This window comes from Rhinolophus ferrumequinum, chromosome 2 (assembly GCF_004115265.2).
Source record: "Rhinolophus ferrumequinum isolate MPI-CBG mRhiFer1 chromosome 2, mRhiFer1_v1.p, whole genome shotgun sequence".
Taxonomy (NCBI): domain Eukaryota; kingdom Metazoa; phylum Chordata; class Mammalia; order Chiroptera; family Rhinolophidae; genus Rhinolophus; species Rhinolophus ferrumequinum.
In genome coordinates, this window is record NC_046285.1 from 29,881,015 (window position 1) to 29,895,210 (window position 14,196).

General features: G+C 36.4%; 1 protein-coding gene across 50 annotated transcripts in view; it reads right to left on the reverse strand.

The window, feature by feature from the left end:
* Positions 1-14,196, reverse strand: part of ABI3BP (ABI family member 3 binding protein) — a 248,933-nt gene that overhangs the window by 2,843 nt on the left and 231,894 nt on the right. For all 50 annotated transcript variants that reach the window (XM_033130366.1, XM_033130223.1, XM_033130130.1 and 47 more), the window contains 3 exons: positions 2,633-2,712; positions 1,821-1,850; positions 1,060-1,221 (listed from right to left, as the gene is read on the reverse strand). In XM_033130366.1, coding sequence (XP_032986257.1) covers positions 1,060-1,221; positions 1,821-1,850; positions 2,633-2,712 — 272 coding nt within the window. The remainder of the gene's footprint in view (positions 1-1,059; positions 1,222-1,820; positions 1,851-2,632; positions 2,713-14,196) is intronic.

The following is a 14,196-nucleotide window of genomic DNA, read 5'->3' on the forward strand; positions in this document are numbered from 1 at the left end:
CTTCCTCTCTGCTCTCCCCCCATCCCCACCCCCTCCCCATCGCCTGCATCTTTTAAAAATGTAATTCAGATAATGTCACTCCCCCCATGGATCTCTCCAGCAATCTCCTATTGTACCCCAACAAAGCCCAGTCTTCACCTGGTCTCAAAGCTCCACGTGACTACACGCCCGCCTACCTGCTGGTCTCTCCCTCGCTGGGCCTCAGCCACACCGGTGGATTTCTCGTCCCTCTGTCTCTAGCTTTCTCCCTAGATCTTTGCTTGGTTGCTGCTTTCTCAATAGTTTTCTAATTTGCACAAGTCTTACCTTTTCAGAGAGGCTTTTTCTACACATTCTAACTAAGGGAGCTTCCATTCAGCTGCTTTCTCCCACTCCTTATGTTTTCTTCAAAGCACTACATGAAATTCTTACTGACATATTTATTGTCTGTCTCTTTTTACTAGATTGTAAGCTACAAGAAGGCAGGGGTATGTCTTGTTTGCTGCTTTGTCCCCAGCACCTAGGACAGTGTCTGAACAAAGCAGGTACTATTTGTTGAATGACTGAACAAATGTTTACCTTTCTATGTTGAGGCCAGCTTTATTTATTTGTTTAAAATTTTTACTGTCTGTAGAAGAGAAAGTGATAACCCACTGAGTCTGGAGCCAGGGGTTATAGCCTTTCCGCCCAGATGTTTTAATCTTATCTCTGGCAGACCTAAAATTTTAATTGTGTCACATTCCTTCTGTGATTATTGTTAGGTACATTCTTTATTATCAGTAGGCTTTTTATCCTTGGTTGGCTGTAACAAAATTGAGCTGGAATGTGGCTAGTCTTTACATTCAAGTTTGCCATGATGGCACTGTTAGAAATTGCATTTTCATTATCTACCTCCAAACAGCATGTCTCAAATCCTTGTTTACTAGCTTTAAGTAGTTCAATAACATCTTGCTCAAAAAGAAAACTTGTATTTACATCACACCTTAGTGTCTGGAACTGTCCAAAGAATAGGCCAAATTACAGAATGCTGCAAAGCATCCCAGAAGGACAGGGTCCAAAACAGCTGGTAGCCCTGCTTACCTGTGAGGGAGTCGCTCAGGTAAATCTTGTATCTGAGAGAGTTGCATAGCTGCACCCCTACAAACTTTTTATACCACGTCCTTTTGACATACTGTTTGCCCTTACATTCTGAGTAAGAGTCTGAATCAAAGGGTCTTTCAGTCCAGATGGCATCTCTTCCTCCTGCATAAGGAAAACATAGTTTGAGTTGGGTATCTGACTTTGGAGACTGAAGAGCTGTCCTAAAAGCTTTTTTAAAAAGCAGTTTGCAAAATTCACTGTCAACTTGCTGGCTTTCCTCCATTGCTAAATATTGGAGCCCAAAATGTAGGCGTTTACACACAAACCCCGATTAAGTTCCTGTTAATAGTGATGTAAATCTTCGAGGAGTATTTTTAGGTGTTGAATACTCTCAGCGGTGTTAGAGACATCATCCTAAGTAAATTCAGGTTTGTTGTTTTGTTTTTTCAGCCATAAAATTTAAATGGCTGCTTTAATGTGACTTATAGTAAGTGGAAATGAGGGTGTTAATAACTTGACAATTATTAAACAGAAAATTTGATACACAGTGAAAGCAAGTTTTAAAATAATGCAACTTGTTCCCAAAACATCATAGGCTTTCAATGTTACCAAATGTTTTGAGTAAGCATTCATACCTGATTGATATTCTAAGAAGACCAAACAGAGTAAAGTGAAATTACGACTAAAAATTCTGCCTGTCTGTATAGTTGAATCAGTTTAGAAAGGCATGTGGTTTTGTTCACATCGAGACAGGTACTTACCAGAAACTGGCTCGCTCACTCTTGGATCCGCTGAGGAGAAACAGCAAACACAGAATCAGACATGATTAGCCTCCAGTGGCACAGCGAAGAAGGTGGGTATTGCAGTTAAGAAATTTTACTTGTAAAATGGGACACTCGCTAGAGTGAATTTGAAAATGTGTGTTGTTTTGGAAATTGTTCTCGATTGGAGAAGTTCCTCTGCCAGATACTCAGGTGTGTCGTTTATTTGTGATTTGAATAGTTGGAAGTCTTCATTGCTGTTCTAGCTTTCACTTCCATTTTAAAAGCTTCATTTTAGTTTCATACAATAACAATTGATGATAAAATCACCAAGATGCCATGAACTGCAATTGGTGTAAAAATTATACAAATGGTGCTGTGAGTACAGATGTATCTTGTTAGGGTAATTGGAGCTTCGAAGGTCAAAATCAGAGAATTTCACAGCTGCTTATCATAAAATAACTCAAATGAATTCTCTTTCCAGATGTGGCTCAGCGTGTCTAATATTTTGATTCTAGGCATTGATGCTGGCATACAGGGGAGCATTCATTCACTACATTTTTGAGTATAGATTGATTACACACTTCTTTTCCTTTTTAAACTGATATGCCTAACTTTTTTTTCTGACGTCAAAATAAAGGAGGAAAAACAAGTGCTGTTTCCTTAAGGGTACCTTCATCAGTTTGCTTTTCCCCATAGGCGATTTTTTGAAATTCAGGAAACTACACTGGTCAGCTGGTTTCAGACAAGCTCCCTATGTAAAACATTGTGGTCTTTACATCCTTGTTGGGAATTGCTTTTGATGCGATTACCTGATTCAGTACTGAATGCCACTGTGTTGCTGGCTGGGCCTTCTCCAAGTGGGTTTTTGGGTTTCACCTGGAATTCATAGCTGTGTAGGGGGAAAATTAAAATAAAATTGTAATATATTCTTCAAGGATAGGAAACAACATTCCCTAGTTATACTAACATCCTTCCTGATTCTGTTTTGAAATCATGATGGCAGTGAATGAACATATGTTCCAGAAGCATGAGGGAAAGAAGTACTCAATTTTATTTTCCGGACAGCTTGTCTAGTGTTTTGTATAAGAAGAAGAGGGTTAAGTTAATAAAAAAAGGTAGCTGTCTTTTTAAAAATTTCAAGTTAGAAATAACTGGACAAGTTGGTAACAGACATACAAGAAAGAGGTATGTGGTAGACCCAGGATAATTTCAGCAACAAGGACCCTCCGTTTTCTTCAGATGTTTCAGCTACTTCTTGGGGCAAAGAAGTGGAAGATTTCTTTTTATTCCTTATTATCCCAACCCTGGGGAGATCCTTAGACTTAGGCAGTGCTCCTCACTGTGGGGTTTGAATTACCTACGTTGGAGCTGCATCATAGAGTGACAGTGGGGAAAGATGTTTAATGCAGATTTCTTGCTCCATCCTAGCTACTGAATCAGTTTTTTGAGGGGGTTCAGGTAGGAATTTATAACAAATTCCTGAGGTGAATCCTGTGTCCACTGACATAGGAGTACTAGACTGTAGAAACAGATGCACATGAAAATATTTTCTTTGCAAGGACTTCCTGGTTGTATCTCCTGGAACTCGGGTCTTCTGTGGATCACAAACAGCCATGTCATCTCCAGAATAGGGGGCATGGTACTGTCCCCTCACGAAGAGCACGGGCACAAAGGCAGACTTGCTCTCCCTCTATAAACCAGATTCACTGGGCCAAGCCCTTAACCCTTTACCTTAAAAAACGAAACACAAGATCCCTTGAAGTTGTAAGTATGTTTGATTCTATCCTTAAGAATTATTCATTAAATTGCTATACCATATTTGACAGATTTCATTCACAGACTACTTAAGCAGAGCAAATCCTTTTAAAAAATTCAAACAGTAAAACTGCCATTTGCCTAAAACTAAGACTTCCTTTTAGCAGCAGGCTTAGCAGGAAAATATTTTGAATGTAAAATCAGCTTGAGTCAGCTGACAGTATTGTGAGTCTCAAATTTGTACAAGCCTATTAGGAGATAATTTCCATTTTTGAGAAGTTTGTAATTGAATAAGAATACAGAACACACAAAAGAGAAAGGTATGTTATAATTAAGTAAAAAACAGAAGGATGACAACTCTCAGTTTGGTAGAGGATACAAGTGAAAAATAACAACTCTAGGGCTCAAGGAATAAGATTTTTGACCATAGAGACGTTGCATTAAAACACTGCTAGATTCCATATAAGAGAGATTCTAGCATTACAGCAATGGCAACCACTTATTAAGTGCTTACACATTAATCATTCTACACACATAAAGTAATATACAAACCCTGAGAGATCGGTATTATCCTATTTTTCAGTTAAGAACAATGAGGCTCTTAACTATTGTCTGCTTTTACAAACTTTGTGAAATGAGGGTTGAAACTCCCAAAATTTTTAGCAGGAGACTGCACATCAAAGCATTTTGTAAACTAATCAACTGCTATAAGGTGCCATTATCATTTGCACTAAGATAATGCTGATATAAAACCACCCGTGTCACTTATTTAAATAAATTGCGCATAGGGTGTTTTGGCATGGAATACTTTCTTGAGATGAAATTCTTGGCTTAGAAGCCTGATGACCTTAAAACAAAAAACAAACCAGTATGATGAACTGAAAGTGGAAAAAAGAAATCAGGCATCTGGACTTTGAGTCAAGTGGGCAGTGTATTCCACATTCCAGGCCATTGCAAAAAGCCCTGTGCTTTGGCCAAACCCAATTGCTGGAATCTCCATGTCTTTTTATTTCGCAGTTATTTACACTTCAGCTCTATCTGTAGTGTGGCCACAAATTCATAAGCAACTTTTCTATTTTTTGACAACATTGTGTGATACTTGAAAAAATAATTTTAAACTAAGTTTAACAATATGGGAACTAAAGGGCACACATTTTTGGCTGATTAAACCTTATATAAACAAAATATTTGAAGTGGCAAATTTTTTCCCAAGAAGCACATTTTATCAACAGATTTATGACATTGTAGGTCGAAGAGTAATGTCTCAGAGAAAATACTGATTTTTACATAAGAAATAAGCACAGGATGCTATTTTAAAATTACATAGAGGACAATAAAGTTTAAAATAAGTATAGAACAAATCAAACTTTAAATAGAAGGCTTGGAAGATCAAGTTAAGGAAATTTTATAAGCACTAGAACATAAAGAGATGAAAAATACAGAAAATAAGGAAATTGGATTATTTCAGGAAATACAATACCTAGCTAGTAGGTTTTAGAAGAGAGATGAGGGGAAAAGGAGGGTAGAAAGTTATCCTAGAAGTGATGTAAGTAATAGCCCAACTGAAATACATGGGTTTCCAGATTAAAAAGGCCTAAGGTACACCCAGCAAAACGGGGGTGGGGGTGCTGGAGGGGGGTGTGGAGACCATTTAAAGCACACAAGTTGCAAAATTTCAGAGTACTGGGATAAAGACCGATCTCAAAAGTTTCTGAGAAGAAAATAGGTCCTATTCAAAGGATCCAGCATCAGTAACATTTGACTTCTGAGCATTGGAAGTTAGAAAACAATGAAACAATGCCTTCACAAGTCTTCATTTTATCCTAAACTCCATGTCTAGCTAAACAACAGTATCAGAGTTAAAACAAGGGTATTTCAAGACACGTAAACACTCAGAAATATCTTCCCTACGCTTTTCTCAAGATGTGTTTCTCAAGAAGTGCCACAAAGTGAGGGAGTAAACAAGGAAGGCATAAGATGTAGGTTATTCAACATAGGAGAGAAGTAAAGGATGATGGTGTGGAATTCCAGGAAATGTTGCCATAAACGAATACATGGAACAGATAGATGACTTCAGTGTTTGATCATTTTTAAAAACGGTCAGTCTAGAAATACGCATTTAATTAACAGAAGAAATAGCTAAAATAATTGAAAATGGGAGAATCAGCTAAGATGGTGACAAAGGAGACTCCTGAGCTCCCCTCCTCCCACAGACACATCAAGTGTGTACAGCTGCACATAGAGCTATTCCTAATGAAAGATACCCAGGAACTACCCTAGGACTCCTACACGTGGGCACGTGAGAGAACACCCATATCGAAATGGGTAGGAAAGCCTGAGACACACTCTCCATAAACCTTGCCCCTGGCACAGTGCCATACAATCAGGAGCGAGCCCCCAGCTAGCAGCTTTTCCCTGAAGAGCAAAGAGTTCGGACCCCACACCTACCACCCCAACTTTTAAGGCTCCCACATGAGGGGGCCCCTAAACACCTAGCTCTGGAAGCCAATGAGGATTGTGTCGATGAAACTTTTAAGAATAAAGCAGTTATTCAAAAGTGCATGAGCATGAGCCACAGCTATCCTGGGTGATCAGTGCAGAGGGAGCAGGAAAAATCGCCCGTTTCCCAGTCTTTCCTTGAAAGACACCTGTAAATGTTAAGTGCTACTGCCTGAGGACCAAGTTTCTAATTTAGCAAGCATCTAGAGCCTCGCTATGATCCTCCATGGAGACTGGAAGATGATGGACATCTCTCCAGCCAGCTCCAAGTCACTACTATCTCCCTGCAAGGAGGTTGTACATATGTCTGCACCCAAGCTTTTACAGCTTCTACCCAAGTGATGGGTCATGTGGCCCTGATAGCCAATGGGGCTTGCATTCACAAGTACCACAGGACTGTAGCAAAGAAGCAGTGCTTAATTGGCTCAGCACAGAGGGAACAGGCAAAAATGCCCATCTCCCACTCTTTCCCTGAAAAGGGCTTATAAGGGGTGCATACTTTAAAAACTGCTTCCTGAAGGTGAGGCTTTTAACTTAAGCACCTATCTAGTGGCTGGCTGCAATTCTTCTGGGAAACCAGCAGACACCTTTCCTGCCCTCTCTGTCTCCAGCCTGCTCCAACAATAAAACCAAGTCACTCTATGTCCCTGGAAGGAATCTGTACAAAAGTCTGTCACTCCAGCTTTTGTAGCTGCTGCCCATGTGATGAGCCCCCAGATTACCTGGCGCTGAGAGCCAATGGGGCTTGCATTCCTGAGTCCCACAGTACTATAGCAAATGAAGCAGTTTTTAAAAGGTGCAAGAGCATCCCTTTCGTCCTCCCATGGCTATATCCTCGGTCCAACACAGAGGGAACAGGCTAGATGCCCATCTCCCAGTTTCTCCCAGGAAGGGGCTTAACTACATAATTTCCCAGCTGCTACCTGAGGGTCCAGTTTATAATCAGCCTGTATCTACTGTGTTTCCCTGAAAATAAGATCTAGCGGGACAATCAACTCTAATGCGTCTTTTGGAGCAAAACTTAATATAAGACCCAGCCTATTATTATATATCATATCATGTCATATATCGTATCATATATCATATATCATGTCTATTATATTGTGGACCTGGTCTTACAGTAAAATAAGACTGGGTCTTATTAATTTTTGCTCCAAAAGACGCATTAGAGCTGATTGTCTGGCTAGGTCTTATTTTCAGTGAAACACGGTAGGTGCTGACGGTAATTCTCACCTTTGGGACATTGACGGGTTTGGGCACACTCAATTACTGCAAGCCACTAAGAATAAGGAGTGGCTTGGACAATCTTAGAGGTTTGAGAGACAACTAGGCATTTGGGCTGGGCTGATCAAAGATGTTCATTTCTTATACAAGACCGTTCTATTGAGACTGAGATGGCTGTTTTATCTAATATTTAGAAACCAAAAAGAGTCAAAGAAAATGAAGAAACAGGAGTATGTTCCAAACAAAAGAAAAATCTCCAGAAACGAAATGAAATGAACTCAAGTGATTTATCAGATAGAGAGTTCAAAATAACAGTCATAAAGATGTTCACTAAGGCCAGGAGAACAATGCATGAACAAATTTAGAATCTCAGCAGAGATAGAAAATATTAAAACGTGCAAAACAGAAAACACATAGCTGAAGAATACAATAACAACTGAAAAATCCATTGGAGGAGTTTAACATCATACTAAATCGAGTGGAAGAAAGGATCAGCAAACTTGAAGACAAGGCAGTAGAATTCATCCAGAGGAACAAACAAAAATGAAAAAGAGTGAAGATAGCTTAAGGGACATATGGGAAACCATCAAGCGACCAAGATATGCATTATAGGGGTTCCAGAAGGAAAGGAGAGAAAGTGCAGAAAGCTTATTAAAAAACATAATGGCTGAAAACTTCCCTTACCTGGTGAAGGAAACAGACATTCAGATCCAGGAAGTCCAGAGTTCCAAATTAAAATAATCCAAAGAGATTATACTGAGACACATTATAATTAAATTATCAAAAGTTAAAAACAGGGGAATCTTAAAAGCAGGAAGAGTAGAAAAGCTGTTACAAGAGATTTGCATAAAAATATTAGCAGATTTTTTAGCAGAAGCTTTCAGGCCAGAAAGGAGTGGCATGACATATTCAAAGTGCTGAAACAAAACAAAACAAACAAACAAAAAAGCTACCCAGCAAAGCTGTCTTTCAGAACTGAAAGAGAGATAACAAGTTTACCAGACAAACAAAAGCTGGCAGAGTTCATCACCATCACTATACAAGCCTTACAAGAAATGTTAAAGAGAGTTCTTCAAGCTGTAACTAAAGGATGCTAAATCAGTTATAGGAAAACACATGAAAGTATAAAACTCACTAGGCAAAAGTAAATATATAGTTCAATTCAGAATACTCTACTGTTGTAATCATGGTGGGTAAATCACTTATAACTATTATGAATATTTAAAAAGTATTAAAAATAATTGTACGATAATTATTTGTTAATGGATATACAATATAAAAAGATTTAAATTGTGCCATCAAAAACAAAATGTGGAAGAGTAAAAATGTAGAGCTTTTTGTATGCATTTGAAGTTAAGTTACTATAAGCTTAAAGTAGACTGTTATAAATAGAAGATATTTTATGTAAGCCTTATGGTAACACAAAGTAACAACATATAGCAGATACACAAAATAAAAAGAATCAAAGCATACCACTACAGAAAATCATCAAATCACAAAGGAAGGGAGCAGAAGGAAGAAAGGAACAAAATAATTACAAAACAACCAGAAAACAATGAAGAAAATAGCAATAGTAAATCCATACCTATCAATAATTACTTTAAATGTATATGGACTAAATTCTCTAATCAAAACACATAGAGTGGTTTAATGGACAAAAACAACAAGACCCAAGTATATGTTAACTATGAGACTCACTTCAGCTTTAAAGACACCCAGACTAAAAGTGAAAGGATGGAAAAAGATATTTTATGCAAATGGAAACCAAAGAAAGCGAGGGTACCTATACTTAATAGACTTTAAGCCATACTTGAAATAGATTTTAAGCCAAATACTGTAACAAGAGACAAGATGGTCATTGTATAATGACAAATGTGTCACTTCAAGAGGATGTAGCATTTGTAAATATTTATGAACCCATTAGGAGCACCTTAATATGTAAAGCAAATATTAGCAGATCTAAGGGGAAAATTGACAGGAATACAATAAGGGTAGGGGATTTCAATACCCCACTTTCAACAATGGATAGAAGATCCAGACAGAGAATCAACAAGGAAACAAAAAACTTAATCTACACGTTATATAAGATGGACCTAACAGACATAGAGAACATTGTATCTGACAGCAACAGAATATACATTGTTCTCAGGCACACATGATCTTCAGGACAGATCATATGTTAGGCCACAAAATAAAACAAGTCTTAATAAATCTAAGAAAATTGAAATCATATCAAGCATCTTCTCTGACCATAATGGTATGCAAGTAGAAATCAATTACAAGGAGAAAACTGGAAAATTTACAAATATGTGAAGATTAAAAAACATATTACTGAACAGTTAATGGGGCAAAGAAGAAATCAAAAGAGTAATCAAAAATATCTTCAGACAAATTAAAATGAAAATACAACATACTAAAATTTATGGGATGCAGCAAAAGCAATTCCAAGAGGAAAGTTTAGAGATGAATATTAAGAAAAAGAAAAATCTTTCAAATATCTAATTTTACAGCTCAAGGAACTGGAAAAAGAAGAATAAACTAAGCCCAAACTTAGTTGAAGGAAGGAAATAACAAAGATCAGAGAAGAAATAAATGAAAAATAATAAAGATCAATGAAACTAAGAGCTGATTTTTTGGAAAAGATAAACAAAATTGACAAACCTTTGCTAGAATAAGAAAAAAGAGAGAAGACCCAAATAAATAAAATCAGAAATGAAAGAGGAGACATTACAACTGATACCATCGAAATATAAAGGACTGTAAGATACTACTATGAACAATTGTACTCCAACAAATTGGATAACATAGAAAAAAGGGAAAATTCCTAGAAACACACAACCTACCAAGACTGAATCAGAAAGAAATACCAATGTGAACACCAATTACTAGTAAGGCAATTGAATCAGTAATCAAAAAACTCCCAACAAACAAAAATCTCAGGACTAATAGGTTTCACTGGTGAATTCTACCAAACATTTAAAGAAGAGTTAATGTCAGTTCTTCTCAAAGTCTTCCAATAAATTGAAGGGGAGGGGACATGCCCACACTCATTTTACAAGGCAAGCATTACCCTGTAACAAAGTCAGAGAAGGACATTACAAGAAAAGAAAATTACAAGTCAAGATCCTTGATGAAAATAGATGCAAAAATCCTTAATAAAATATTAGCAAACTGGTTTCAACAATACATTAAAAGGATCATACAACATAATCAAGTGGGAGTCATTGCAGGGATGCAAAGATGGTTGAACATCCACAAATCAATAAGTGTAATACACCAACTTAACAAAATGAGAGATAAAAATCATATGATTATTTACATGATTTGAATAGATACCGAAAAAGCATTTGGCAAAATTCAACATACTTTCATGAGAAAAACTATCAACAAAGTGGGTATAGAGGGAATGTACCTCAACATAATAAAGGCTATATATGACAAGACCACAACTAATAACATACTCAACAGTGATATGCTGAAAGGTTTTCCTCTAAGTACAGAAACAAGACAAGGATGCCCCCTTTCATCACTTTTATTCAACATAGTGCTGGAAGTCCTAGCTGGAACAATTAGGAAAGAAAAAGAAATGAAAAGCATCTAAATGGGAAAGGAAGAAGTAAAATTGTCTGATGACATAATATGATATATAAGAAACCCTAAAGACTCAACCAAAAAACTAGAACTAATATACAAATTCAGTAAAGTTGCAGGATACAATATCAATATACAAAAATCAGTTATTGTGTTTTATACACCAACAATGAACTATCAGAAAGAGAAATTCAGAAAATCCCATTTACAATAGCATCATAAAAATAAAATACTTAGGAATAAATTTATTCAAGGAGAAAGATCTGTACACTACTATAAAATATTGATGAAAGAAATTGAAGACACAAATAAATAGAAATATATTTCATGTTCATGGATTAGAAGAATTAATATTGTGGAAATATCTCTACTACCCAAAGCAATCTATAGATTCAGTGCAATTTCTATCAAAATTTGAAAGACATTTTTCAAAAAATAAAACATACATCCTAAAATTTATATAGAACCACCAAAAGTCCTGAATAGCCAAAGCACTCTTGAGAAAGAACAAAGCTAGAGGCATCATGCACCCTGATTTTAATCTATATTACAAAGCTATAATAGTCAAAAAAGTATGGTATTGGCATAAAAACAGATACATAGATCAATGGAACAGAATACCATGTTTCCCCGAAAATAAGACCTAGCCAGACCATCAGCTCTAATGCGTCTTTTGGAGCAAAAATTAATATAAGACCAGTTCTTGTTTTAATATAAGACCTGGTATAATATAATATAATACCAGGTCTTTATGATATGATATGATATGATATGATACAATATAATACCGGGTCTTACATAATAAAGCTCAAAATGTATTAAAGACTTGGACATAAGACGTGAAACGATGAATCTCCTAGAAGAAAACATAGGCGTAAGCTCTGGTCTTGGTGATGATATTTTTTGGATTTGACACCAAAAACAAAGACAATAAAAGCAAAAATAAACAAGTAGGACTGCATTACACTAAAAGCTCTGCACAGCAAAGGAAACCATCAAGAAAATGTAAAGGCAACATATAGAATGAGAAAATATTTGCAAACTATGTGTGCAATAAAGGGTTAATATCTAGACTACATAAGGAACTCATACAACTCAATAGCAAAAAAGCAAATAACCACATTAAAAAAAAAAGGGTAAATCACCTGAATAGACATTTTTCCAAAGAAGACATATAGATGGCTAACATGTACATGAAAAGATGCTCAACATCACTAATCATGAGGACAATACAAATCAAAATCACAAAAAGCTATTACCTCACATCTGTTAGGATATCCGATCTATTAACAGAAAGACGAGATAACAAATGCTGGTGAGTATGTGGAGGAAAGTGAACCCTTATGCACTGTTGGTGGGATGTAACTGGTACAGCCACCCTGGAAACATATGGATCCAGCAATTCCACTTCTAAGTACATATCAAAAGGAAATGAAATCATTACCTCTAAGAGATATTTGTATTCCATGTTCATAGCAGCATTATTCACACTGGCCAAGATATGGAAACAATCTAAGTGCCCATCGATGAATGAATGGAAAAAGAAAATGTGATATATGTATATACCATGTTTCCCTGAAAATAAGACCTAGCCGGATAATCAGCTCTAATGCGTCTTTTGGAGCAAAAATTAACATAAGACCTGGTCTTATTTTACTATAAATACAAGACTGGGTCATAATATAATATAATAACTGGTATTATATTATATTATATTATTATATTATACCCAGTCTTATATAAGTTATGATATGATATGATACAATACTGGGTCTTATATAAGACTGGGTCTTATATTAATTTTTGCTCCAAAAGTTGCATTAGAGCTGATTGTCTAGCTAGGTCTTATTTTCGGGGAAACACAGTAATGGAATATCATTCAGCCTTGAAAATTAAGGAAATCCTACATTTGCAATAACATGGATTGAACCTCGAGGGCATTATACTAAGTGGAAAAGTGAAATACGGCAGACAGAGAAAGACAAATACTGCATGGTATCACTTATATGTGGAATCTAAAAAAAAAAAAAAAAAAAAAAAAAAGAACTCACAGAAACAGTAGAAAGCCTGGGGTTGGCGGGTGAAGTAAATAGGAAGAGGTTGGTAAAAGGGTCCAAACTTTCAGCAGTAAGATGAGTAAGTTCTGAGGATCTAATGTGTAACATCGTGACTATAGTTGATAATGTATTGTATAATTGAAATGTGCTACGAGAGTAGAAGTTAATGTAAGCCTCCCTCCCCCGAAAGGTATATATATGAGGTGATGGATGTGCTGATTAACTTGAAGGGTGGGGGGAATCTTTTCACAACGTGTACATATATCAAATTGTCATGTTGTGCACTTTAACTATCTTCCAAATTTATACCTTAATAAAGTTGAAAAACAAATAATTGAAAATATTTGCTTCTGGGAAACAGAATTTATTCATATGAATGAGCTGCTGCGTAGCATTTGAATTGTAAAACCATGTGCATGTATTTCTGATGAAAATGAAAACGAAAAAGCCATTTATGAGACCTACTTCATTAGAATGAATTACAGTGCAGTCCCGATGACAACGGTAGTGAAGCTCTTGGGTCTCCTAGAGGACAAGCCAAGTAAGTACACCACTGGCAGAATGCCATGCCTGGTTCTGCCCGGGTAGGTATCCATCCAAACAAAAGGGATCTTCCCAAGCCTCCCTGTCAGCATGGTTTCTGGAGCCAGAAAGACTTGGGTTCACAGCTGCACTACTGTGTGACTTTCAGGTAAGTTATTTAACCTCTATAAGCACCAATTTTCTCAGATATAAAAATGAAGATCATAATGTTATTTGTCATTATAACCGATAAAGGTTTACAAGTATCTGTGAGTTTTTTGGTGAGGATGAAATGAGATAATACATGTAAAAGCAAGGGGCCTGGCACATAGTGATTATAAATATCCTCTAGTATTATATTTATATCTAGAGAATTTTTTTTTAAAAGGTGCTTCTAGTATTGGGGAATTTGACCAACACTGCCACGGGAACTCTCAAGAAGAATTCCTCTATGTCCACGTACTGTTGTAGTTATAAAGGTTATAATAAATGCATATGTAATGGGTTATAGGGAAGAATAAAAATTTAGCAGGTGAAGCTTTCTGCCTGCCATCAAAATAGCTCCATAGGCTAAAAAAAAAAAAAGTTCTAAGATTTCTCTGAAGAGTCTAGAAAGCTCTAAATTATTATCCCAGAGGGATAATAAAGAAGAGGGTAGAGTTTGAGAGCAACTCTGAAAATCAGCATAAGCATTAAATATCAATTTACAGAAAAAGTGGAAAAGT